The sequence below is a fragment of the Somniosus microcephalus genome, chromosome 26 (genome assembly GCF_052327205.1).
Source record: "Somniosus microcephalus isolate GS21.2 chromosome 26, FLI_Smic_1.0, whole genome shotgun sequence".
Taxonomy (NCBI): Eukaryota; Metazoa; Chordata; class Chondrichthyes; order Squaliformes; family Somniosidae; genus Somniosus; species Somniosus microcephalus.
This window is the reverse complement of record NC_141012.1, coordinates 7,544,171-7,570,313: the sequence shown is the minus strand read 5'-3', so window position 1 is coordinate 7,570,313 and position 26,143 is coordinate 7,544,171. Positions and strand designations below refer to the sequence as shown.

The 26,143-nt window shown below is 44.4% G+C and overlaps 1 protein-coding gene across 5 annotated transcripts in view; it reads right to left on the bottom strand.

The window, feature by feature from the left end:
* The window catches only part of kmt2a (lysine (K)-specific methyltransferase 2A), a 187,196-nt gene that overhangs the window by 77,984 nt on the left and 83,069 nt on the right, over positions 1-26,143 (bottom strand). For 4 of the 5 annotated variants that reach the window (XM_085967740.1, XM_085967741.1, XM_085967744.1 and 1 more), the window contains exons 10-17: positions 25,249-25,362; positions 22,878-23,024; positions 17,619-17,714; positions 11,512-11,632; positions 7,104-7,217; positions 4,990-5,174; positions 1,625-1,795; positions 1,311-1,421 (exon numbers count right to left, since the gene is read on the bottom strand). In XM_085967740.1, coding sequence (XP_085823866.1) covers positions 1,311-1,421; positions 1,625-1,795; positions 4,990-5,174; positions 7,104-7,217; positions 11,512-11,632; positions 17,619-17,714; positions 22,878-23,024; positions 25,249-25,362 — 1,059 coding nt within the window. The remainder of the gene's footprint in view (positions 1-1,310; positions 1,422-1,624; positions 1,796-4,989; positions 5,175-7,103; positions 7,218-11,511; positions 11,633-17,618; positions 17,715-22,877; positions 23,025-25,248; positions 25,363-26,143) is intronic. The other variant, XM_085967742.1, reaches the window with a different exon arrangement.

Genomic DNA, 26,143 nt, shown 5'->3' with positions numbered 1-26,143 from the left:
CATAATTCTAAAAGCCTCAATCATATACCCACTAAGCACGTACTTCTCTAATGAAACCAGGCCAACTCATCAAGTCTATCCTGATACCAGAGTCTCGAGACTAGAATCATTTTAGTTGCCCTCTTCTGTATCTTCAGGGCATCGATATCCCTGTCATATGTGCAGACCGAAGCTGGGTACAAGTACAGCTGTACCAAAGGCTGGTATAGCCTTAGTATAGTACAGGTAGGCTATCCTTTATCCGAAAACCTCGGGACCAGCCGAGTTTCGGATAAAGGAGAATTTCGGATTTCGGAAGGTGGGTCGGCGGGGGGTCGTGCGCACGACTTACGCTGACGCTCAGCGTAAGTCAGTCGGGGTCGGCGGGGGTCGGGGCCCGCGGGGGGGTCGGCGGTTGTCGGGGCTGGCGGGGTCGGCGGTTGTCGGGGCCGGCGGGGGGGTCGGCGGTTGTCGGGGCCGGGGGGGTCGGCGGTTGTCGGGGCTGGCGGTTGTCGGGGCCGGCGGGGTCCGCGGTTGTCGGAGCCGGCGGGGTCCGCGGGGGGGGGGTCGGCGGTTGTCGGGGCCGGCGGGGGGGTCGGCAGTTGTCGGCGGTTGTCGGGGCTGGCGGGGTCCGCGGGGGGGGGGGGGTCGTGCGCACGACTTACCCTTTAACAGAACTTCCGAAACCGGAACCCTCTAAAAACCGAAGGTTTTTTCGTTCGTACGCACGACTTACGCTGAACGAAAAAACCTTCGGTTTTTAGAGGGTTTCGGTTTTCGGAAGTCCGGATAAAGGGTAGTCTACCTGTATTCTTAGTTTTATCACGTACTGCCGTACTAACATATCTACTACACACTCCCAGCATTTTCTGTTATTAGTTAATCAAATAATGACACTTTGAGCACTGGCCTGATATTTATTTTTAGTGTTTTATTTGTGCTGCTAACTTCAACAAACCTTATCCTGCGACGGTCGAGTGAATTCCCCATCCCCCTTTAAAAGACCAGGTCACAAATGAAACACTTCAATTTTAAAACTTACAAAGAAAACTTCGAAGGACGACTGGACCGGAATGATTTCAAAAAAGTGCTGAAATATTCTAGCCAAGAAAATTAGGACTAAGGTGGAGCATTTGATTGCTCAGCAACAGAAGGAACACTTTAGTGGCTGTGATTAGCCTTCGATGGTTGTTGCTGGTTGCTAGGAGACAGGATTTTCGCAGCCTGATTGCATCTTACAATTTTAATACTGCAACATTAACCTCGTATCGAGATGAAACAGGAGACGCTGCAAACCGTAGATAAACCACCCTCTTTTTTTCCCCCCTTACCCGTATAAAGAAAGCCTTGACCATGCTATTGGCTTTTTTGTTTTCAGGCTGCCCTCCATCGCAATTCATCGCTGTTTGGATGATCTTCACAATGTCATCGCTGAACTCCAGCTGAACACACAACAGTAGATAATTGGACATTAAAGCATTTGCCAACATATAGCATATTTTAATTACAGAGAGGAGTTACTCATGCTTCAGAGATTTCATGATGCTGAACTTATCGAGTAGGCTGAGATTTTTCTTTATGGGCTACAGGTTAGTCAAAACATATTCTAGCAAATCTAGGCGGGCAAAGTAAATGGCGACCTTACCACCGAGTGGTATCTCTCCTGCTCCATCTTCCTCTTTACACCTTCCAGATCAAGAGGTTGTTCGTCCTGCTGGTTTACCTCTATAAGAACCGGTGGATCAGGACCTTCAGGTGAGCTTCGAGCTGAGACAACTTCCTCCGTCTCTGGATTTAAATCAGGCGGTTTGGCTGCCTGGTAAAAAGAGAGCAGGCAAGATTTAGCTACATTGCTTCTCACACTGCCCATCAGCCATCTCACCTTTCAGTTTTTGAAAACTTCAAATCTAACTAACTAAATCAGGCAACGAAAGCAGTCATCCACATTAACAATTGTGGTCTCCTAAGCAATGAAATAAGCTCCATGGTGCATTTCATAATTAGAATTGAATGCTGACGCAGTCACCTGACTAACATGGAAGGTAACCAATACAGCACGAGCGTAAAACTCAGTTCCTTTTAACTTACTGGTTTCTGTTCGATAGTCTCCCATCTCAGACTGCTCCTCTATGGTTAGTCATCGCATGTACTGATTAAGTTGTGCATTTTCTACATATCTTTATACCGTAACAGCCACCATTTTACTTTTTTTTAATTCAGAACATCTGAAATCAATTAGCTTCTTGCCACAAACAATGCAACTTTTCAATCCCCATGAGGTGGGCAACAAGGTTAGATGTTTTCTTGGACATGCAAAAGACATTTCACACATTTGAGGAAACCAGTGATGCAGTGTTTTGGTGTATGTGGGTCAGCATAAGAAGTAGGAGTAGTAGGCCAATCAGCCCTTCGAGCCAGCCCCACCATTCAACAAGATAATAGCTGATCTTCTACCTCAACTCCACTTTCCCACACTATCTCCATATCCCTTGATTTATTTAATATCCAAAAAAATCCATCGATCCCTGCCCAACGACTGAGCATCCACAGCTCTCTGGGGTAGAGAATTCCAAAGATTCACAACCCTTTGAGTGAAGAAATTTTTCCTCATCTCCATCCTAAATGATCAACCCCTTATCCTTGGACTATGACCCCTGGTTCTAGACTCCCCAGCCAGGGAAACAGTCTATCGGCATCTACCCTGTCAAGCCCTATAAGAATTTTGTATGTTTCAATGAGATCGCCTCTCATTCTTCTAAACTTCAGAGAGTATAGGCCTAGTCTCCTCAGTCTCTCCTCATAGAACAATCCCCCCCGCCCCCGCCATCCCAGGAATCAGTCTGGTGAACCTTTGTTGCACTCCCTTAAATCCATACTAAAAATTCCTGATCTCTACCAGAAATATCTGAGAGACAGCCACTGGAGTCAAGGTAATTTACCACAGGGACAGACAGCCAAAAAATAAGCAGCAAGACATCCCAGGGCTGTTTATATCGAACAATTTACCTTTTTGACATGTATTACTGTCGCAATTTAGGTAAATATAGCAGCTAAATTGCACACAAGGTCTCACAAACAACAATGAGATAAATGACCAGTTAATTGAGGAAGGAATGTTGGCCAGGACAGTGGGAAAACCCCCCGCTCTTCTTCAAATAGTGCCACCTGGACAGGCAGACAGGGGGTTGGCTTAACCTTTCACCCAAAAGACGACACCTCCACCAGCGCAGCTTAGATCATATGCTCAATTCCTGGAGATAGGACTTGAACACATGAACTTCTACTTCAAGAGGCGAGAGTGCTACCAACTGATCTAAACTGACACTAAAACAGACCAGGAAGGACCTAGGTTTTATTCTCAGTCTGTGCTAACGTCAGGCAGGAGGTTAGATGCTACAAATAGTTTTGTAAATATCCAGACTGGGGAAGAGAGAAAAAAAAAATCACAGTTGGATTTCTGCCCCTGAATAGTATCCAGTTAATTCTGCTGTAAAGTACATGTGGATTGCAAGTGATGATAGGATTTTGATGCTCTCCACATCAAATACCCTACGGATTCTCAATGACTAGGCGCACACCATAAAGAATGGCTGCTTGAACAAGGGACATGAGGGTCGTGAGTGAACTGTGAAATGGTATGCAGCAAATCAGTACCTTCAAAAAGAAAGTAACAAAATTGGAGGCCCGGCGGAGTGACAAGAAAAACCATGGAACTGGTCACTTCTCCGCCAGGTTAGTTGTTTTGCATGGAGAATCTTATGACACACGATTTTTAAAAAATGTCTTTTAAGTTGGACTCCTCTTTTGAACACATTAGATAGTTAAAGACATTATCAAACAACATTTAGAAACATTGGCCCAGAAATTCAGGTCGGGGGCTTCCCACGGGTGCAAGCCCCCGACCTGCACTTACCTTGCGCGCCGGCAGTTGAGCTGTAGGGCCCCGTGGAATTCCGATCCGGGGCTTGGCCCAGTTGCCGGCGCGCAGTGCTTGCGTGTCCCAGGGGCGCAGTTAGTTCGATGCGTCCCCTGGGATCACGTGGGCCATGGGCAGCCAATCGGAGCAGGGAATGCTCCATTCATAAGTCTTGACAGGAAGTGCTGTCAAGACTTCTAAATACTACGGCCCCAAAATAGCAGTAAACCTTCAAATATTTTTTTTTTTAAACATATTTTTAAAATAAACTATAAATTACATTAAATAACTATTTTAAACAATAATTTAAATTTTTGAATTTTTTTTTTTAATACTCTAACGGGGCTAAAAATAAACTTACCTTGCTTTAAAGTATTTAAAAATAATAAACCTGTGGAAAAAATGTTTAAATTTTAATTAATTGACCACTTACCTTGTAAAAAGCAGGCCTTACACCTGGTTTTTACATTTCTAAATTCTAAAGACTTACCCTCACGGAAAAACCTGTAAAAAAAAAACGTAAGTTCAAAGCGCACGCGCAGACTCCCCCGCGCACGCATTCGACCTCTGAACCCCTGCTTTCAGAGGAACGGAAGTTCCGGTTTCCCGCGCATGCGCAGTGCATGCAGGAAACCGGCACTTCCATCGGGCCTACGGGTGAGTACCCCGTGCGTACTCACCCGTGGAGACCCGAATTTCTGGGCCATTATTTTTTAACATTCATTAGCCTAATTTATTCAACGTTTCACTTTCACTCGACTATCAGATATGGGATATGTTATGTAATACTCAATAGGGGGAACTATGCAAAACACGCTGTTTATTACAGTCATTAGTAGGTCCCTTAAGACAACTCTCTCAAAGATTCTGATGCATTTCATAAGCTAACAAGGCTTCTTCATCCACCAAATAGTCTGCTCAGTTCATTTAAGATGGTATACAATTCAGCTGTTGAAATAAAGGAGCCAGTTTTAACAATATGAATATGAATAGGAGCCAATGCATGAACGCCACTTGCCTGCATTCCCAACAATGTAAAATATGCCTTTGCCAACGCTTTGTTTGACACTGCCGTGAAGCAGCAGCTCACTCACCTGCCTGTAGCGTAACAAGTGGCTGGTAGTTCGCGAGTTTAGCAGTGCAGTCAGGACTTGCTTTAAAGAGATTTGCAGTTCCTTGCCTAGTGCCAGCCGCCATTCCGCAGGGTGTTGTTCTGTGCAGTTTATGCACGTGTATGCCACACTTTCTGGAAGGTTTGACAAGATCTCGTACATCTCATCTGGAAGAAGATAAAAGCAGAGGTAAACATGTCTTGACTGGCAAGCCGATATCTTCTGATTTTGATACAACAGCTTCTTCATACTTTTCAAGGCAGTGATATTAATCCTTCTTAATGTCTGGGGCATATGCACATGTGAAGACAGCAGTGTGAGGGAATGGGTACAAGGTACTGGAGCAGCTGCGTGCTGCGCTACAAAATGGGGATTTGTGGCTGTGGTCTCCCCTTCAGCTGAACTGAGTGGAGTCTAACCAATCAGATCCATTGTGTATTATGAATGAGAGGGAGGGAAAATCACCGGGACAGTCGTACCTGGGCATCTTGTAATGGGCCTGTTTCATGTGACATGGCTAGGGGCTTCAGGGGGGTGGAGGGGAACATAAAGCCACTTACAGAAAAAGAGGGAGAGTTCACACTAAAATATTAATGCTGTAGAATAGAATGGGATAGGATGAGATGGGTCACATGCAACACAAGCGAAAAGCAAACCCAGCATTTGCTTAAACCTAAAAACAAAAAGAAAATACTGCAGAAACTCTGTTTCTCTCTTCACAGATGCTGCCTGATCTACTGAGTATTTCCAGCATTTTCTGTTTTTATATCTGCTTAAACCTGATCAGTATAGACTCGCTAAATTGGTTCCTGCACACAGTACTACTGTCCACCAATGGCACAGGATTCATTCTGGGACAATTTCCAAGACAGTGAAATGTGAATGGTCAGCTGACTCAAGGTAGCGCCATTCTGTCCACTGCTATATTTTTATGAACTACTAAAATGGTTTAATAATTATCAATAATCAAGGATGAATGGGCTCACTGGGACAAGTGTCCTACCCCTAAAAATTCATGAGGGGGAGAAATGACAAAATGGCTTATATTTACATATATATCTGTGTAGAACCCCCAAAAACAAGTTACATCTGTGAAGCTACCCCACCCTAATAATCATTGCAGCTTTGCTCGCTGAACTCTGATTAAAAACAGAAGCACAACTATCCTTTTTCTTCCTTGAAAGAAAACCAGCTGCAAATATTTGCTACATTTCCTTCTTTGCAACCAACAAAAGAAATCCTATATAGAAACAGGCGGAGGCCGTTCAGCCCCTCGAGCCTGTTCCGCCATTCAATTAGATCATGGCTGATCTGCATCTTAACTCCATCTACCTGCCTTAGTCTCGTAACCCTCAATACCCATGCCCAACAAAAATAGGCAATGAACTGTACAGAAGAAAGTATAGCAGACGCAAAGAACATGGACAGAGGAAGTCAGAACCAAGAAGCAAGGCAAACACGCAGAAATCCATACTAGGGAATAATCTCATGCAACTAACCCTGTTCAATTAGGAGTTGCATTCCTTCTGAATTTAAAAACTCATCCCTTTGAAGGTGTAAGTTTTTTTTAAACTATCAAAAAGCTGTTAGACCCCAGCAAAAGCCAGCACTCTCGGGATAAGAGTGGAGCAAATTGGACAGCGATGAGAAGGCAATTAAAACAGCACTTTTTTTTTTGGAAGATTGCTCGTGCTAGAATAAAAATAAGGGATTCGAACATCCTAAGGGCCAGAATTTAGGCGGGTTGGGGTCACATGAGAAACAAGCTAAACAGGAACTCGAGAGACTATAGCAAAATACTGCAGATGTTGGAAATCCGAAATAACAACAGAAAATGCTGGAAAAACTCAGCAGGTCAGGCAACATCCGTGGAGAGAAATTTGAGTTGACGTTTCGGGTTGGACCCTTCTTACTATCAGTGGTTTACCACACTAATGTTATGTAACAGATTATGCATTTATACTTTAGGTACTTAAACTGGAAGTTCTGTACAAACAAAATCTGAACCAAGCAAAAACATATCAGCCAGCCATTGCCTCTCCTTAATGGGCTGTCATATGTTTCAACTACAAAACATAGCCTGCATTTTAAAATACCTGACAAGCTTTCACACTTTGCATGAACCCAACGATCACATTTTCCACACTGCATCATCTTGCTCTCATAATCATCATCATCGTAGCACTTGTCACACAGCGGGCAGAAGTTTCCTAAAAATAAACAGCAATTTACATCAACACAGCTGGTGTCCTTTCACACCGTGTTCCTGATAATCCTCAGCACTGTTAACACATGTTTTGTATATAATTTTATTAAAATGGGCTGGAATTCTACTCCTCCATCTACTGAGATGCACACAATACCATGCAGCATACATAACAGAGGCTAATCAGCCAGGTGCATAGTTTATTCCACGGGCCAATGACAGGCTTAGGATAACCAAAGTAACTGCTGTGTGGATTTTCATGGACAAATGGAAGTGAATCACAGAACGAAAAACCCCTGAATAAGTTCCATGTAATTAAATCAGAACTTGACTTATTCAGTTATTGCAAACCTATGGGCCTGAGAATAATGCTAGATATATTTTATCCACCATGAATGGGATAGATTTAGGTCTGGATTTTCCCTGCGGAGGCGGGAGAGCTGCTTGGCGGGTTCCGTTCCCGTTCCCGTCTGCAGCCGCTCTCTGAAAATGATTTTCCGTAGATTGGCCTTGTTAAGCCCGCCCTGCGGGGTTCCTGGCCAATTAACAGGAAGCGGGTCTGATGTCGTCATTTGATGACGCGTCATCAGCCGGTTTCCTTAAAGGGACCACAGCATCATTGATTTTGACAGTTGTGCTGTCAGTGTTCTGCAGCATTGAGGTGCTGCAAACACTGATAAGCGCTGCACAAAGGTGCACAGCTGCACCCAGGCTCTCCCATGACTCCCTCCATATGCTCATGGAGGGAGTCACAGCACGCAGGGAGGTTCTCTTCCCTTCCCATGGGCAGAAGAGACCTCCCCAAGAGATCAACGCAGTCTGGTTACACATTGCACAGGAGGACACAAGCAGGGATGTCGTCAGGAGTCCCTGGCTGCAGTAGCGCCAACCTTTCAATGATCTCATTAGATCGCAAAACGTTACTGCAAAGCAACACTGAACCTCATCCTGCTGTGCCACTCATCACATCCCCATCACTCTGCCTTCCATACCCAACTCCTGCACATCCTTACTCACACCAACTCTTACCTTGCACCTCCACCCATCCCCCGCTATCTACATTATCACTTCCCCATCTCACTAGCCACCCCTCACACTCATCCTACTGCAAGCATACCAACTAACAACACACAAGGGTAGGCACTTGAGAGGGTTAGCCAATATTCATGTGAAGTTTCTGTTAATGTGTTGTCATCCATTGAAATCTATATTTTCAACACTTCACCTTATTGGACAGATCTGTGCGCACCTTGAGAAGTGTCTTAGTGAGTTCCAGTAAATGTTGAGACCTATCACAATAGCAGGGGGGTGGGGGGTTAAGTGTGAAAGGAATAGCTTGGACATTATATGTGTTGGTGTGCCTGGTGATGTTGGTGTTGGGGCTGATCGTGGAAGGATTCAGAGGACCAAGGTGTGATTTTTTTCAAGATGACAGAAGCTTTCTCTTAATTGGCCGGGAAGCCCGCAGGGCAGGGCTTAACAAGGCCAACTGACATAAAATTACGTCTGTGCGTCAGGCATCGTTGGAGGTCGGGATCGGAACCCAGAAGGCAGCTGACCCGCTCCCAACTCGCACCAAAAGGTAAAATCGCAGCCTATGTGTCTTATAAATGCAGTTAACAACAGTTTCTGAGCTCTGAAACTGAACAGCTGCAACATGGTATCCTTTATACCACTTCTACAGCTTTCAGGTTATCAGATAAATCAAAGCAGACTCAACTCATGACAGGGTGAGCTGGCGTGTTCCCCGAGCAATGGGTAACCCACGGGGAGCACGTAAAATTACACGGTAGGCTCAAAATAGTATTAAATTGGCTGTTAACAAGACATTTAATGATCTAAATTGTCTCCCCCGCCGCTTGGTGTCAGGTCAGTTCTGCGCAGACAAACCCGACACCTGGGAGACTCGTGCGGAGCTGGGTTGACAGCGGGTTTCCTATCCGCTGTTAATCTTTGCTATTTTGACAGCGGATCCGCCTCCAAACCTGCCAAAATCCAGCCCTAGTGTCCCTCCTCCCTGCCCATCCTGCTCATGTAATACTGGCCACAGCTTACCTCCCGATGAATGTCAAATTGTACAATAGTGACATCGCAAGCACAATTTAACCAGTGCACTTGACAGTAGCAACAATGATTTAAAAAAAAATTTAAGTCAACAAGGGCCTCCCCTGATTGCTCAAATGGTTTAAGCAGTGAGCAGCTGCCTTAACCAACCAGACCAGGGAGGTCTCAATCAATGTTCCCGCTAAGCTGCGCAGTCATCTGCAAGGTCCCACGTAGGCTGTTCACTGGCTTTTACACTGTAGATACTGCACTTGCGCAAAAATTTGAATGGGCTGCATATTAGGGGAAGCAGGCCACGCAGGAGGCAGTGCAGCTTACGGGGGACGCTGGTCTCAATCCCTAGTCTCTGCACTTCGCTGAGCTCAGTAGGCAACAATAGGGGCACTACAAGTGACCTCAACACCCCTAGGTTGGGGGAGGCCTGGAGAGCTTCTGTTTGCTATCTATCCCATCTCATTCCCCGCTCCACCCCCCAAAGTTCATGCACTAGGAAGGGTAGGATCGGGCTCATCCATGATTTTTTTTTATTCATTCATGGGATATAGGCGTCGCTGGCAACGCCAGCATTTATTGCCCTTGAGAAGGTGGTGGCAAGCCGTCATTTCAAAGGGCAGTTAAAAGTCAACCACATCTGGAGTCACATATAGGCCAGACCAGGTAAGGACAGCAGCTTTCATTCCCTAAAGGACATTAGTGAACCAGATGGGTTTTTGCAACAATCCAGTAGTTTCATGGTCACCATTACTGATACTAGCTTTTATTATTCCAGATTTATTTAATTAACTACAATTAAATTCCCCAGCTGCCGTGGTCGGGTTCGAACTCACGTCTCTGGATCATTAGTCCAGGCCTCTGGATTATTGGTCCAGTAACATAACCACTATATTATTGTACCCCTAGATTCCCCTGCCGTGGAATAGCCTGGCAAAGCTCACACATGACAAGGCGGGCAAGGTACAGAAAGGTGACCAGTGCCGACTGAACTGTATCCCAGAAAGGAATCAACATCATCAAGAAAGGGAGAAGGGAAAGTGTTAAAACTACACGGAATACCAGAGCCAAAGCTTCACAAATTATTTCTGCCGCCTGTGGGACTCTCGCCCAAACTGCATCAGCTGGATCTCTTCACTTGTAGATAGAAATTCGAACGCTGAACCCAAGTCATGTGAGGATACATTCAATTATGGGCAATCTCTGGCTCACCGTTTGGCACCCACTACTTTCTCCTGTCCTTTGAAGTTCAAATTCAGGACTTGTATGTCCTTATTACACTACCTGTCAGCTGTGACCTGTTGTTACTGCACATTTATCTACAGGAAACTTTGGTTTATCTGGAGGTTGTATGTCCGGAAACCTCGATCTAACGGCAGAAATCAGCAGCCGTTTTGTTAGGTTTTTTTTCTTTTTTTTTCTTCTCCTAGCATTTTTTTTTAAACGTCAGTCGACGCTTCCAAGGTATGGGCCGACTGTTTACAAGCTGTTGCTAAGCAACAGTGTTTCTTGTCAGATACGGAGATGAAAACCTCTGTATCCTTCAACATTAGCGCTGGTCTGTCCGGAAGTTTTCATAGATCGGCATCACGCCGGTCCCATCGGTGCCGGATATCGCGTTTCCTGTATCTATTTTTTATATGAGATACTTCCTGGCCTTCACACTTCTTTTGCAAATTTGTGTCATACAAAAAATGTATAAAAAAACAAAAACAAATTAGTAAAATACAAGGTTCCCCCAAATACGCTAAAGGAGCCAGAATGTCTGTTACTCCTGACTGACCGTACCAATCACATTGTTAAAAAGAGAAAGGCGGCCATGGTTCTAACCTAACTGAAAATTAAACTGTGACCTCAGCCAGCCTATATGTAACAGCATTTGTGGCCTTAGAGATACAGCTTCAGTTAGGAATAAAAAAAAGAAAGACTTGCTTTTCTATAGCACCTTTCCACAACCTCCGAACGTCCCAAAGCGCTTCACAGCCAATGAAGTACTTTTTGAAGTGTAGTCACTGTTGTAATGTAGGAAACGTGGCAGCCAATTTGCGCAGAATATTGTGCATTAGATGGTGTAACATTCCTATCCTTATGAAACAGCACATCATCTGACTTACTGTGAGCAACGCCATGTGAAATCCATTTGTAAAATATATTTTAAGACATTACCTGAACCACTTAATTGCTGCCTTGTAATCACTACAGGTACCAATTATACTACGAACAGAATATCCATGCGTGCTTACCTTTATCAAAGAGCTTCGCACATTCGTGGCACAAAGAAAAATCATGTGACCACTGTGCATCCCAGCCTTTCCCTGGTGTTGTGGCTCCACAACTCTTACATCGTACACATTTGGTACAGATCTGCAGCAGGGGAGATCTTTATTAGAAAACATTAAGAAGGCCTCAAATTAAAACAGAAAATGATAGAAATGCACACAGCAGTCACCATCTGAAAGAGAGAGAAGCAGATTGATGTTTCAAGTGTAAACTTCATCAGATTTCTGTTCTGATAAAGGGCCAAACCAAAGTGTTAATCTTCATCTCTCAGATCCTGATCAGCTTGCTGTGCATTTTCAACATTTTCTATTTTCAGTTAAGATTTCTAGTTATTTGCAATTTTTAAAAATCTTTCTATTAAAAAGACCTAGACAGATATACATCGTGAGGCTTAAATTCATGGTAAATGCTGGAGGAGGTTATCTGTCTCTCTTCCTGTGGTCAATCCGGCAGTGTAACACTGGAGGCCACTTTCAGAGAGTTCAAGTCTGACCCTCAATCTCGACCAACATTTAAACTGAGGCTACACTTAAAACATGAACGCACCTGGTTCTTTACCTGCGAGGCAAGACATGCAGTGATAATGACAAATTGCAAGTTGGTTCACCCGCTGATTTTTACCTCATTTCTTCAGTGAAATTCTGTCATCTACACTTGCCACTTCCCCAGAATAAGTTTGGGAGCTCACCCTATGGAAAACTGTAGGAGCGCCCGTTGTTCAGTTAGCGCTGTGCGTGAACCAATGTGTTGCTTCATCATGCCGTCCTCGGTGAACAGATTTGGTCCTGTCCACATAATAGGAGGAAACTCACTGGCAGTTGCATAAGGAAACCTGGCCTCAACTTGTTTATGTGTAGGTAACCAGAAAGCAGGAACGGTACAATGACAAATCTTTTGCAAACATGGGAAAAGCATAGTGATGTCTTTGTCCAGTGACTGGGAAACAGAACTGTATAGAAGTTTAAGGCAGGGACCTTTATATGGCATGCAAAGGGAGAGTCAAATCAGTGCTGTTCTAATGTATTAATTGGACCTCATTAAGAGTTTCCTCGCTGACAGCCTGGATTGTTCCTGCAGTATATATTCTGTACCTGCAGTATATATTCTGTAATGAAGAACTACATTAATATATTGCTTTACCTATGTGTATTTGAATAACACTTCTTGAAATCTTGTCCAACACTCATTTTATTTTGCCTATATACATCTCTGCGAGTCAGCAGAGAGTGCTGTGAGTTTGGGTAAGTGTGTGAGTTCTTTAATTGTTATTTCTCTTTAAATCATTCTTGATAAGATTACTTAAGCAGTTTAAGTAAAGGGGAAAAGTTAAATATTTGGGATTCTGTTGGTTTAAGAAGAGTAAAACAAGGTTACACTGCAGTAGGAGTAAATTGGCACAGCAGGCAGTGGAAACCAGTTTTCTAACCAATCAGCAGGGGTGACTCATTTGGCTGTAAACAAACAAACAGTATAAAAAGACCAGTCCTACTGCGAGTCATCAAAGAATGCTGTGAGTTTGGGTAAGTGTGTGAGTTAGGGTAAGTGGGGTGTTAGGTGCGCTTTTCAAACTTTAACTCTGTGGGTTGTAGTTAATAAGGCCTTTCTGGTGCAGAGTGACTGTTGGTAAACCATTTAACTGGTGTAATTAGAGGGATTGATTTAAATTAAATCCAATTAATTAAAGGGGTTACTAGCATCTAAAATCGGGCAGAGGGTGTTCATAACTAACAATAAAAATTTTAATTAATTACATAGAATGGAGCAGGTGATGTGTTACTGTTGCAAGATGTGGGAGCCGGTGGACCCCATTGAGGCTCACGGTGATTACGTCTGTGACAAGTGTCTGCTGCTACAGGAACTCCAGCTCCGTGTTGATGAGCTGGAGTCTGAGCTTCAGACACTGCGACACATCAGGGAGGGGGAGAAGTACCTGGACTCTGTGTATCAGGAGGTGGTCACACCTATGAAGTTAAGTAATTCAGATGTAGCCCATGGTCAGGGACAGGATGGTGTGACTACGAGTGAGGCAGGTACGGGGATCCAGGAGGTAGAGCTGGAGGAGCCGCAGCCCTTGCTCTTGTCCAGCAGGTTCGAGGTTCTTACTCCCTGTGGGGACAGGAGCAGGGACTGCAGGGAGGATGAGCAACCTGGCCACAGCACCGTGGAACGGGGGGCCATTCAAGAGGAGGGAGTAACTAGAAATGTTGTAGTGGTAGGGGATAGTATTATATGGGGGATAGATAGAGTTCTCTGCAGCCGAGAGCGAGAGTCCCGAAGGCTGTGTTGCCTACCCGGTGCCAGGGTTAAGGACATCTTCTCTGGGCTGGAAAGAAACTTGCAGTGGGAGGGGGTGGATCCAGTTGTCGTGGTCCATGTTGGTACAAACGACGTAGATAGGACTAGGAAGCCGGTTCTTTTAAAGGAGTATGAGCAGCTAGGGGTCAAATTAAAAAACAGAACCTCAAGGGTAATAATCTCTGGATTATTACCTGAGCCACGAGTGAATTTGGCTAGGACAAATAAAATTAGAGTTAAATGCGTGGCTCAAAGACTGGTGTGGGAGAAATGGGTTTTGCTTCCTGGGACACTGGCACCAGTACTGGGGCAGGAGGGAGCTGTTCCGTTGGGACGGGCTTCACTTGGCCAGTGCTGGGACTAGAGTCCTGGCGGATCATATAACTAGGGCTGTAGAGAGGGCTTTAAACTAACTAGTGGGGGGGAGGTTCCTAGAGAGCAAATAATAAAAATGACAACAGAGAAGATCATAGACTTAGGTAGCAGTGGGGAAATTAAAAACCAGAGCATGTCAGGAAGGGGCAGAAGGTATGGAGTAAAAGGTGAAGTAATAAAAAGGGCAAAAGCAGGAACTAAGTGTCACAAAACATATTTGAAAGTTCTCTATCTGAATGCACGTAGCATTCGTAACAAAATAGACGAGTTAATGGCACAAATAACTACATATGGGTATGATCTTGTGGCCATTACAGAAACATGGCTGCAGGGTGACAATGCCTGGGAATTAAACATACCAGGTTATTTAACGATCAGGAAGGACAGGCAGGAAGGAAGGGGATGTGGGGTGGCTATGTTAACAAAGGAAGGAATCACTGTAATACAGAGAAATGATATTGGGTCAAAAGATCAGGATAATGAAACAGTTTGGGTGGAGGTAAGGAATAATAAGGAGAAAAAAACACTCGTGGGCGTAGTCTATAGGCCTCCGAACAGTTGCAACTATGTTCGACGGAGTATCAATCAGGAAATAGTTGAGGCTTGTAATAAGGGAACAGCTATAATTATGGGGGATTTTAACTATCATATTAAGTGGACAAATCAAATTGGGCAGGGCTGCCTTGAGGATGAGTTCATTGAGTGTATTAGGGATGGGTTTCTTGAGCGGTATGTAACTGAACCGACCAGGGGGCAAGCAACCTTAGATCTGGTCCTGTGTAACGAGACAGGATTAATTAAAAATGTCCTAGTAAAGGATCCCCTTGGAATGAGTGACCATAACATGGTTGAATTCCATATTCAATTAGAGGGTGAGAAGGTTGGATCTCAAACAAGCGTGCTAAGCTGAATAAAGGAGACTATGAAGGTATGAGAGCGGAATTGAGTAGAGTGGATTGGGAAAATAGATTAAAGGGTAAGACGATACATGATCAGTGGTGTACATTTAAGGAGTTATTTTACAACTTCCAAAAAATATATATTCCACCGAGAAGAAAAGGGTGTAAAAGAAAAGACAGCCATCCGTGGCTAAGTAAAGAAATTAAGGATAGTATTCGACTAAAAACAAGGGCATATAAGGTAGCCAAATCTAGTGGGAGGATAGAGGATTGGGAAAACTTTAAAAGACAGCAAAAAATAACAAAAAGATTGATTAAGAAAGGGAAGATAGATTATGGAAGTAAATTAGCAAAAAATATAAAAACAGATAGTAAGAGTTTTTATAGTTATATAAAAAGAAAAGGGTGGCTAAAGTAAATGTTGGTCCCTTAGAGGATGAGACTGGGAAATTAATGGTGGGAAATATGGAGATGGCAAAAAACACTGAATGAATATTTTGTATCAGTCTTTACAGTAGAGGACACTAAGAATATCCCAACACTGGACAAACAGGGGGCTATAGGGGGGGAGGAGCTAAACACGATCAAAATCACTAAGCAAGTGGTACTCTGTAAAATAATGGGACTCAGGGCGGATAAATCACCTGGACCTGATGGCTTACATCCTAGGGTCTTGAGGGAATTGGCGGTAGGGATTGTGGATGCATTAGTAATAATTTTCCAAAACTCCCTGGACTCAGCAAAGGTCCCGGCAGACTGGAAAACTGCTAATGTAACACCCTTATTTAAAAACGGCAGTAGACAGGAGGCTGGAAACTATAGACCGGTTAGCCTAGCATCTGTGGTAGGTAAAATTTTGGAGTCCATTATTAAGGAGACAGTAACAGGACATTTGGATAATCATCATTTAATAGGACAAAGTCAGCATGGTTTTATGAAGGGGAAGTCATGTTTGACAAATTTGCTGGAGTTCTTTGAGGAAGTAACATATAGGGTGGATAAAGGGGAACCAGTGGACATAGTGTATTTAGACTTCCAAAAGGCATTTGACAAGGTGCCACACAAAAGATTATTGCTTAAGATAAAAAATCACAGGATTGGGGGTAATATTCTGGCATGGATAGAGGATTGGCTATCTAACAGAAGGCAGAGAGTTGGGATAAATGGTTCATTCTCAGAATGGCAATCAGTAACTAGTGGTGTTCCGCAGGGGTCACTGCTGGGTCCCCAACTCTTTACAATCTATATTAACGATTTGGAGGAGGGGACCGAGTGTAACATATCAAAGTTTGCAGATGATACTAAGATGGGAGGGAAAGTAGTGAGTGAGGAGGACATAAAAAACCTTCAAGGGGACATAGACAGGCTAAGTAAGTGGGCAGAGATTTGGCAGATGGAATACAATACTGGAAAGTGTGAGGTTATGCACTTTGGCAGGAAAAATCATAGAGCAAGCTATTATCTTAATGGCAAGAAACTGGAAAGTACTGAAGTACAAAGGGATCTGGGGGGTCCTGGTGCATGAAACTCAAAAGGTTAGTATGCAGGTGCAGCAAGTGATTAAGAAGGCCAATGGAATGTTGGCTTTCATTGCTAGGGGGATAGAATATAAAAATAGGGAGGTATTGCTTCAGTTGTACAAGGTATTGGTGAGACCGCACCTGGAATACTGCATACAGTTTTGGTGTCCATGCTTAAGAAAAGACATACTTGCTCTCGAGTCAGTACAAAGAAGGTTCACTTGGTTAATCCCGGGGATGAGGGGATGGACATATGAGGAGAGGTTGAGTAGATTGGGACTCTACTCATTGGAGTTCAGAAGAATGAGAGGCGATCTTATTGAAACATATAAGATTGTGAAGGGGTTGGATCGGGTGGATGCGGGGAGGATGTTCCCGATGATGGGTGAAACTAGAACTAGGGGGCATAGTCTTAGAATAAGGGGCTGCTCTTTCAAAACTGAGATGAGGAGGAACTACTTCACTCAGAGGGTGGTAGGTCCATGGAATATGCTGCCCCAAAAAGCTGTAGAAGCTACATCATTACATAAATTTAAAACAGAAATACAGTTTCCTAGAAGGGAATTAAGGGTTACGGGGAGCGGGCAGGAATTTGGACATGAGTCTAGGTTCGGATCGGTCATGGCCCTGTGGGTAGCGGAGCGGGCCCAGGGGCCGTGTAGCCTGATCCTGCTCCTATTTCGTGTGTCTAATTCTGTTAGATTCAGGAGATGGTTCTGTGATAGTAGGTTGGCGGTTAGGATCAGATCAGCCATGATCTTATTAAATGGCAGAGCAGGCTCGAGGGGCCGATTGGCCTACTCCTGCTCCTATTTCTTATGTTCTTATTTATTTCCCCATTGGCAGTTCCCTAATCACAGAAAGAATATTAATGCTCTTAAAATGGGTACAGAGGCTAGCAACAGGGATGATCCATGGTATGGGGAATTTAAACTATGAGTTAAGACTAGTCACAGCTTTGCATGAGATAACAAAACTTACCCAGACTTTCTTTTTCTTGGTTGGTTTTGTTGGGTAGTTTGGTCCCAGGCACTCCGGGTGATAGCTGTTTCGGCACTTGCCACACTCAAGAAGCTGCTGTGTAAAAAAATAGATATTGTTTTAAGAAATTACATTTTACTTATCTCACAATTATTAGTCTTCAGCACAAGAGACAAACCATTAGGATTCTTTCCCTTCCTTTGGGAAATTCTCCTGAACACAGCTCTACTTTCAATCCAATTCTATCCTGTGTAATACAGAGTTCACTCCAGAATTTACCAGGAATAAGTCAAAACAAATAAAAAACAGAAAATGATGAAGTTACACAAAGTCCATCAGCCTGCAAAAGAACAAAGATAAGCTAAGGTTCGGGTGCAGACCCTTATTCGGAACGGATAGAGGGCAAGCAGCAGAGCCCTTTAGCAGACTGACCAAAAACAAAAAGAGGGGAGAAGAGATGAACAAGAAGAATCCAGATAAGCTATTTTTACATAAAGACCATCTGGCGCTGTAGTGGTAGTGCATTAATGCAGTGCACTATGGAGCATTAGGATATAACTCATCCCCTTCCATCACTTGCATGCGCTAGACCCCTCACTAGCTCCTGACCTCAGTTGGGCCATAATGGGGAGACAGGGAGCAGGGCAGAAGCACTTCCCCAAGTGGACAGAAAAATCCCAGGGCTTGACACCTCGAGGCCTCACCTCTTAGCAGCTGCAACACAGGCAGCAACAGCAGAGACTGAGGGCAGGTAATTCATCTGTCCTCTCCACAGAGCTGACCTTCATGGCCAGGAAGACTTAAAAGGCTGAAGAAAACATAACTTAAAAAATGGGGAAAATATATATATATATTTTTAAAATAGCAAATATTTACTTTGAAAGAAATCATTTATGCTGAAAACATACTTTCCTGTGACTGTCAATCTGACATCAGTACTTTGGACAGGAAGAGATGAAAATGTACATTTGCAAGAAATACAAGCAACCGGCAGGTACATACAAAAGCGACTGATGTTTCTGCACTCCTGGGAGAGCTATCAAACTCCAGTGGGAGTCGATCCACTCCACAGGCACATCTTTCCTGTTATAAAATTCTCAGGGGGAATGCGGATAGATTTGAGGTAAGCATTGGAAGTTTGTTTCTGCTTACTGAGTTTAAAAAAAAAAAGAATTCTGTTAAAGTCGTGCTCAAACCACATCTACTTCATTCCTGTATTCACTCAAATGTACATGGGGGAGGGATGGGAGAAAGAAAAAACCCTATAAAGTATCAGGACTACTGTAGCTAGCAATAAAAATCTTTCCAGGGGTACACCACTCAGTTCTAGGAGTTGTGGTCAATTCTGCTTGTTCTCTCTTCTTCTCTCTTAGGCAGTCCCTCAGAACCGAGGATAACTTGCTTCCACATTAAAAATGAGCTCGCATGTGGCTGATTAGTCCAATGCGGGACCTACAGTCTCTGTCACAGGTGGGGCAGACGGTGGTTGAAGGGGCGGGTGGGTGGGGTGCTTGGGTTGACGTGCGCTCCTTGCGCTGCCTGCGCTTGGCTTCCGCTTGCTCCCTGCGAAGAGACTCGAGGAGTTCGGCGCCTTCCCGGATGCTTCTCCTCCACTTTGTGCGGTCTTGGGCCAGGGATTCCCAGGTGTCGGTGGGGATGTTACACTTTTTCAAGGAGGCTTTGAGGGTGTCCTTTAAGCGTTTCCTCTGCCCACCTGGGGCTCTCTTGCCGTGCCGGAGCTCCGAATACAGCGCTTGTTTTGGGAGTCTCGTATCGGGCATGCGGACAATGTGACCCGGCCATCGGAGCTGATTGAGTGTGGTCAGAGCTTCGATGCTGGGGATGTTGGCCTGAGCAAGAACACTGACGTTGGTGTGCCTATCCTGCCAATGGATTTGCAGGATCTTGCGGAGTCAGCGTTGGTGGTACCTCTCCAGTGCTTTGAGGTGCCTGCTGTACATGGTCCATGTCTCTGAGGCATACAGCAGGGCAGGTATCATAAGAACATAAGAAATAGGAGCAGGAGTAGGCCAATCGGCCCCTCGAGCCTGCTCCGCCATTCAATAAGATCATGGCTGATCTGATCCTAACTGCCAATCCACTATCACAGAGTCATCTCCTGCATCTAACAGAATTAGACACACGAAATAGGAGCAGGATCAGGCTACACGGCCCCTGGGCCTGCTCCGCTACCCACAGGGCCATGACCGATCCGAACCTAGACTCATGTCCAAATTCCTGCCCGCTCCCCGTAACCCGGAATTCCCTTTACTTCTAGGAAACTGTCTATTTCTGTTTTAAATTTATGTAATGATGTAGCTTCTACAGCTTTTTGGGGCAACATATTCCATGGACCTACCACCCTCTGAGTGAAGTAGTTCCTCCTCATCTCAGTTTTGAAAGAGCAGCCCCTTATTCTAAGACTATGCCCCCTAGTTCTAGTTTCACCCATCATCGGGAACATCTTCCCTGCATCCACCCGATCCAACCCCTTCACAATCTTATATGTTTCAATAAGATCGCCTCTCATTCTTCTGAACTCCAATGAGTAGAGTCCCAATCTGCTCAACCTCCCCTCATATGTCCATCCCCTCATCCCCGGGATTAACCGAGTGAACCTTCTTTGTACTGACTCGAGAGCAAGTATGTCCTTTCTTAAGTATGGACACCAAAACTATACGCAGTATTCCAGGTGCGGTCTCACCAATACCTTGTACAACTGAAGCAATACCTCCCTATTTTTATATTCTATCCCCCTAGCAATGAAAGCCAACATTCCATTGGCCTTCTTAATCACTTGCTGCACCTGCATACTAACCTTTTGAGTTTCGTGCACCAGCACCCCCAGATCCCTTTGTACTTCAGTACTTTCCAGTTTCTTGCCATTAAGATAATAACTTGCTCTACGATTTTTCCTGCCAAAGTGCATAACCTCACACTTTCCAGTATTGTATTCCATCTGCCAAATCTCTGCCCACTTACTTAGCCTGTCTATGTCCCCTTGAAGGTTTTTTATGTCCTCCTCACTCACTACTTTCCCCCCCATCTTGGTATCATCTGCAAACTTTGATATGTTACACTCGGTCCCCTCCTCCAAATCGTTAATATAGATTGTAAAGAGTTGGGGACCCAGCACTGACCCCCGCGGAACACCACTAGTTACTGATTGCCAGTCTGAGAATGAACCATTTATCCCAACTCTCTGCCTTCTGTTAGATAGCCAATCCTCTATCCATGCCAGAATATTACCCCCAATCCTGTGATTTTTTATCTTAAGCAATAACCTTTTGTGTGGCACCTTGTCAAATGCCTTTTGGAAGTCTAAATACACTATGTCCACTGGTTCCCCTTTATCCACCCTATATGTTACTTCCTCAAAGAACTCCAGCAAATTTGTCAAACATGACTTCCCCTTCATAAAACCATGCTGACTTTGTCCTATTAAATTATGATTATCCAAATGTCCTGTTACTGTCTCCTTAATAATGGACTTCAAAATTTTACCTACCACAGATGTTAGGCTAACCGGTCTATAGTTTCCAGCCTTCTGTCTACTGCCCTTTTTAAATAAGGGTGTTACATTAGCAGTTTTCCAGTCTGCCGGGACCTTTGCTGAGTCCAGGGAGTTTTGGAAAATTATTACCAATGCATCCACAATCCCTACCGCCAATTCCCTCAAGACCCTAGGATGTAAGCCATCAGGTCCAGGTGATTTATCCGCCTTGAGTCCCATTATTTTACCGAGTACCACTTCCGTAGTGATTTTGATCGTGTTTAGCTCCTCCCCCCCTTTAGCCCCCTGTTTGTCCAGTGTTGGGATATTCTTAGTGTCTTCTACTGTAAAGACTGATGTAAAATATTCATTCAGTGTTTTTGCCATCTCCATATTTCCCACCATTAATTTCCCGGTCTCATCCTCTAAGGGACCAACATTTACTTTAGCCACCCTTTTTCTTTTTATATAACTATAAAAACTCTTACTATCTGTTTTTATATTTTTTGCTAATTTACTTTCATAATCTATCTTCCCTTTCTTAATCAATCTTTTTGTTATTTTTTGCTGTCTTTTAAAGTTTTCCCAATCCTCTATCCTCCCACTAGATTTGGCTACCTTATATGCCCTTGTTTTTAGTCGAATACTATCCTTAATTTCTTTACTTAGCCATGGATGGCTGTCTTTTCTTTTACACCCTTTTCTTCTCAGTGGAATATATATTTTTTGGAAGTTGTAAAATAACTCCTTAAATGTACACCACTGATCATGTATCGTCTTACCCTATAATCTATTTTCCCAATCCACTCTACTCGATTCCGCTCTCATACCTTCATAGTCTCCTTTATTCAACCTTAGCACGCTTGTTTGAGCTCCAACCTTCTCACCCTCTAATTGAATATGGAATTCAACCATGTTATGGTCACTCATTCCAAGGGGATCCTTTACTAGGACATTTTTAATTAATCCTGTCTCGTTACACAGGACCAGATCTAAGGTTGCCTGCCCCCTGGTCGGTTCAGTTACATACTGCTCAAGAAACCCATCCCTAATACACTCAATGAACTCATCCTCAAGGCAGCCCTGCACTGCTGCCCTGTAGACCATGAGCTTAGTGCCGGGTTTGAGGTCCTGGTCTTCAAACACTCTCTTCCTCAGGCGACCGAAGGCTGCACTGGCACACTGAAGGCGGTGTTGGACTTCGTCGTCGACGTCTGCCCTTGTTGACAGTAGGCTCCCGAGGTACGGTTCCACCACAGACCCAATTCACGTACGAACCGGGGTCAAGCAAGGCTGTGTCATTGCACCAACGCTCTTCTCAATCTTCCTTGCTGCAATGCTCCATCTCACCCTCAGTAAGCTCCCCACTGGAGTGGAGCTAATTTACAGAACAAACGGGAAACTGTTCAACCTTCGTCGCCTCCAGTCCAGATCCAAGGTCGTCCCATCCTCTGTCGTCGAATTACAGTATGCAGACGATGCTTGCATCTGCGCTCACTCGGAAGTCGAACTCCAAACCATCGTAAACACCTTCACCGAAGCATACGAGAGCATGGGCCTTACACTAAACATCCGTAAGAGAAAGGTCCTCTACCAACCTGCCCCCGCCACACAGTGCAGCCCCCCGATTATCAAAATCCACGACAAGGCCTTGCTTGTTGCACATCAAGCCCAAATATAAATTTTGCACCAGTCTAGGGTGCAAACTCAAACTGTAAGTGGCCATTTGAAATGTTCATGCACAGCTTACTGTCAGGTACCATTACCTTTGAGGATTTGTTTTGCCGGCAGCAGACGTGGCAGAACTTGCAGCGCCGACAACACCAGTTCTCCCACTGCTCCTCCAGGGGTCGCTCGTTCTCCTCCAGGCAAAAAAGGTGGAAGGGTTCGCAACATACCTGACAGTAAACAAACTGCGGACAAAACGCAAACGGAAACAAATCAGCAAACTGTACACTCTTGAAAGAAAAAGATGTGCATTTCTATAGCGCCTTTCACAAACTCATGACGTCCCAAAGTGCTTTACAGCCAATTAAATACTTGAAGTGTAGTCACTGTTGTAACGCGGCATTCAATTTGTGCACAGCAAGCTCCCACAAACAGCAATGTGATAATGACCAGATAATCTGTTTTTGCGATGTTGATTGAGGGATAAATATTGGCCAGGGAGAAATCCCCTGCTCTTATTCGGAATAGTGCCATGGGATCTATTACGTCCACTTGAGGGGGCAGACAGGGCCTCGGTTTAACATCTCATCCGAAATACGGCATCGCCAACAGTGCAGCACTCCCTCAGTACTGCACCGGGAGTGTCAGCCTAGATTATGCGCTAAGTCCCTGGAACCCATAACCTTCTGACTCAGCCAGAGCCACAGCTTGAAAGGATATACATTCAGCAGCATTATTGCAGGTTCCACAGCTCAGTTGTACTAGCCTGACGTGCAAGCCATTATAAAATCCAGTGTGAAATTTACAGCAGAAGGCAAGTCACATTCTTATTCTTAAATGTGATATATATACTGAAGATGTGGTGTGGAGGTAGCAACGCTGTAAGTTCTGACACATAGTGGGGAATACAGGTTCAATTCTCTATACCAATGAGTTCCCAACCTTCTGAAACAGGTACAGAGTAGGAGGGAAGGAGGTAAAATAATAAAATTGCAGGTAGACTCAGTCCCACGTGTCTGCAAATGACCGGCTCAAGAAGTGTAATGGTGAAGCCTGGAAGCAGGTCTCATTAGTCTTCTCAGCTGCGAGGGTTGTGTGGCCTGGGGGAGGAGAGGGGGTGGAGAGAGAAGAGATCCACACCCTCACAAGAAGCAAAGAAACAGAAAAGCCCTTGTATAAATATTATTAAAGTACCTAAGGAAGGATATACTTGCCATAGAGGGAGTGCAACGAAGGTTCATCAGACTGGTTCCTGGGATGGGGGGATTGTCCTATGAGGACAGATTGAGTAGACTAGGCCTATATTCTCTAGAGTTTAGAAGAATGAGAGGTGATCTCATTGAAACATACAAAATTCTTACAGGGCTGGACAGGATAGGTGCAGAGAGAATGCTTCCCCTGGCTGGGGAGTCTAGAACCAGGGTCAGAGTCTCAGAATAAGGGGTTGGCCATTTAGGACTGAGGTGAGGAGAAATTTCTTCACTTAGAGGGTGGTGAATCTTTGGAATTCTCTACCCCAGAGGGCTGTGGAGGCTCAGTCATTGAGTATATTCAAGACAGAGATTGATAGATATTTGAATATTAAGGGAATCAAGGGATATGGGGATAGTGCAGGAAAGTGGAGATGAGGTAGAAGATCAGCCCTGATCTTATTGAATGGCGGAGCAGGCTCGAGGGGCCAAATGGCCGACTCCTGCTCCTATTTCTTATGTTCTTATGTACACTGGTGTAAAAGTTGTTTTAAATCACTCCATAGGGTTAAATTCAAATACAGTACTAGATAGAGACCTCTCTAATATGCATGTGGCCATCGGTGTTTGTGTACACAAACTCTTTCTCTGTATCTTCCCACCCCTCATTGCTGCTAATATCCATGTAGGAAACTTCACTACATTCTGGAGCCTGCCCATCAGCAGCAGGGAAGCTCCCTAAGGTTTGGCATAGCAGATCAGCATATGTGTGGGAGAAAAAGGTCCAAGCCTTGAGATTAGGCTGGCATCCAAGCAAATTTAACTTGCTACGGCAGGCTTCAGGAAGTGTGGTGCCCACATCGTACCAAACCCTCTCCCAGACAGTAACATCACCTGAAGCTTGTGTGCGGAACTTCAAACACGGAGTTGATCATTTTACTGCACTGGGATCAGTGAAACATGCATCAGGCTGAGAAATTAGCGACTTCCTTGGTGGTTCTTCACTACAATTTTTCCATGTTTTTCAATGCTCCCAGTAACTTTAAGGATCAAATTCTGCTCCACTACATTCTTGCCTGCCTGCAAGCTCCATCTCGCATGGAGTTTAAGCCAGCTGACTGAATAAGCTGTGGTCAGATTGCTTTAAAACCCAGAGTAGTGTGGTGTGCTATTCTTAAACAAAGAGGTTTGTTTTCCTCAATGCAATGAGTAACACTTGCTATCAAAATGCAGGCGGCCCTGAAATTGAACGAAATTGCAATCAAGAGGGAAACCATACCTCGACATGTCCACTGCTCGCACAGAGGAAGCAGACCACCCTGGGAGTGATGGGTACAGAGGTCAGGATGCTCAGTCCACCCATCTCCCACACATTCTCCACATCACAGTCCTCCTACCAAAAATCAGTAGAAGATGATCAGAAGACAAACAAACAGCAAAATACAGTTAATCTCGGAGCAGGGCGGTTTCAGTTAAAGCTTTGCTTTAAGGTATTATGCTTCAGACCTGTCGACTTCAGTAGTCCCTTCTGAGTACCAAGTGCGCTTAACAGTTTTCCGACTCTGTTGCTTCATATAGCACTTATCTCCACTGGGAATATCACATTATATCAAACAGCCTCTCACAAGGTGAATATTGTGTATACTGTACAGCAGGTAGGACCACACAGTGCCCTGGTGTGATGTCATGCGATCAGCAGAAACCAATTAGCAAGCCAGGAAGAACAGCATACATTCAGATAGGTAACATTTTATATTGGGCAGTCACCCACACCCCCAACCCCATCCCAGAACACTCGGCAAGAATTTCTTTGGAAGGAGGGGCTTTTCCCCGTCGGCCACCGTAACTTCGGCAGATAACAATATGTAAACGGGATTTCCGCCGATCTTTTTGAAGTTACAGCGGTGGACCACGAGAATCCCCAAAAAACATTCCCGGCGATGGTACACAGCTGTCTGCCTGTGCTCAAGAAATGAATGGTGCACATTATGGATGACTAAAAATGATTTACCACATTTTCTTTTACTCTTTTCAACCTTGGCGGTGACCTGCGCTCTTCAACTTCGTTTCACAGCAATAAAAATGGGTAGAAAAATTTGAAATTTGTGCGTGTGCAGGGCCAGGAGATAAATCAAAATATTGTTCACTCCTTTTCCCAGAGCTAATGGGGGAGA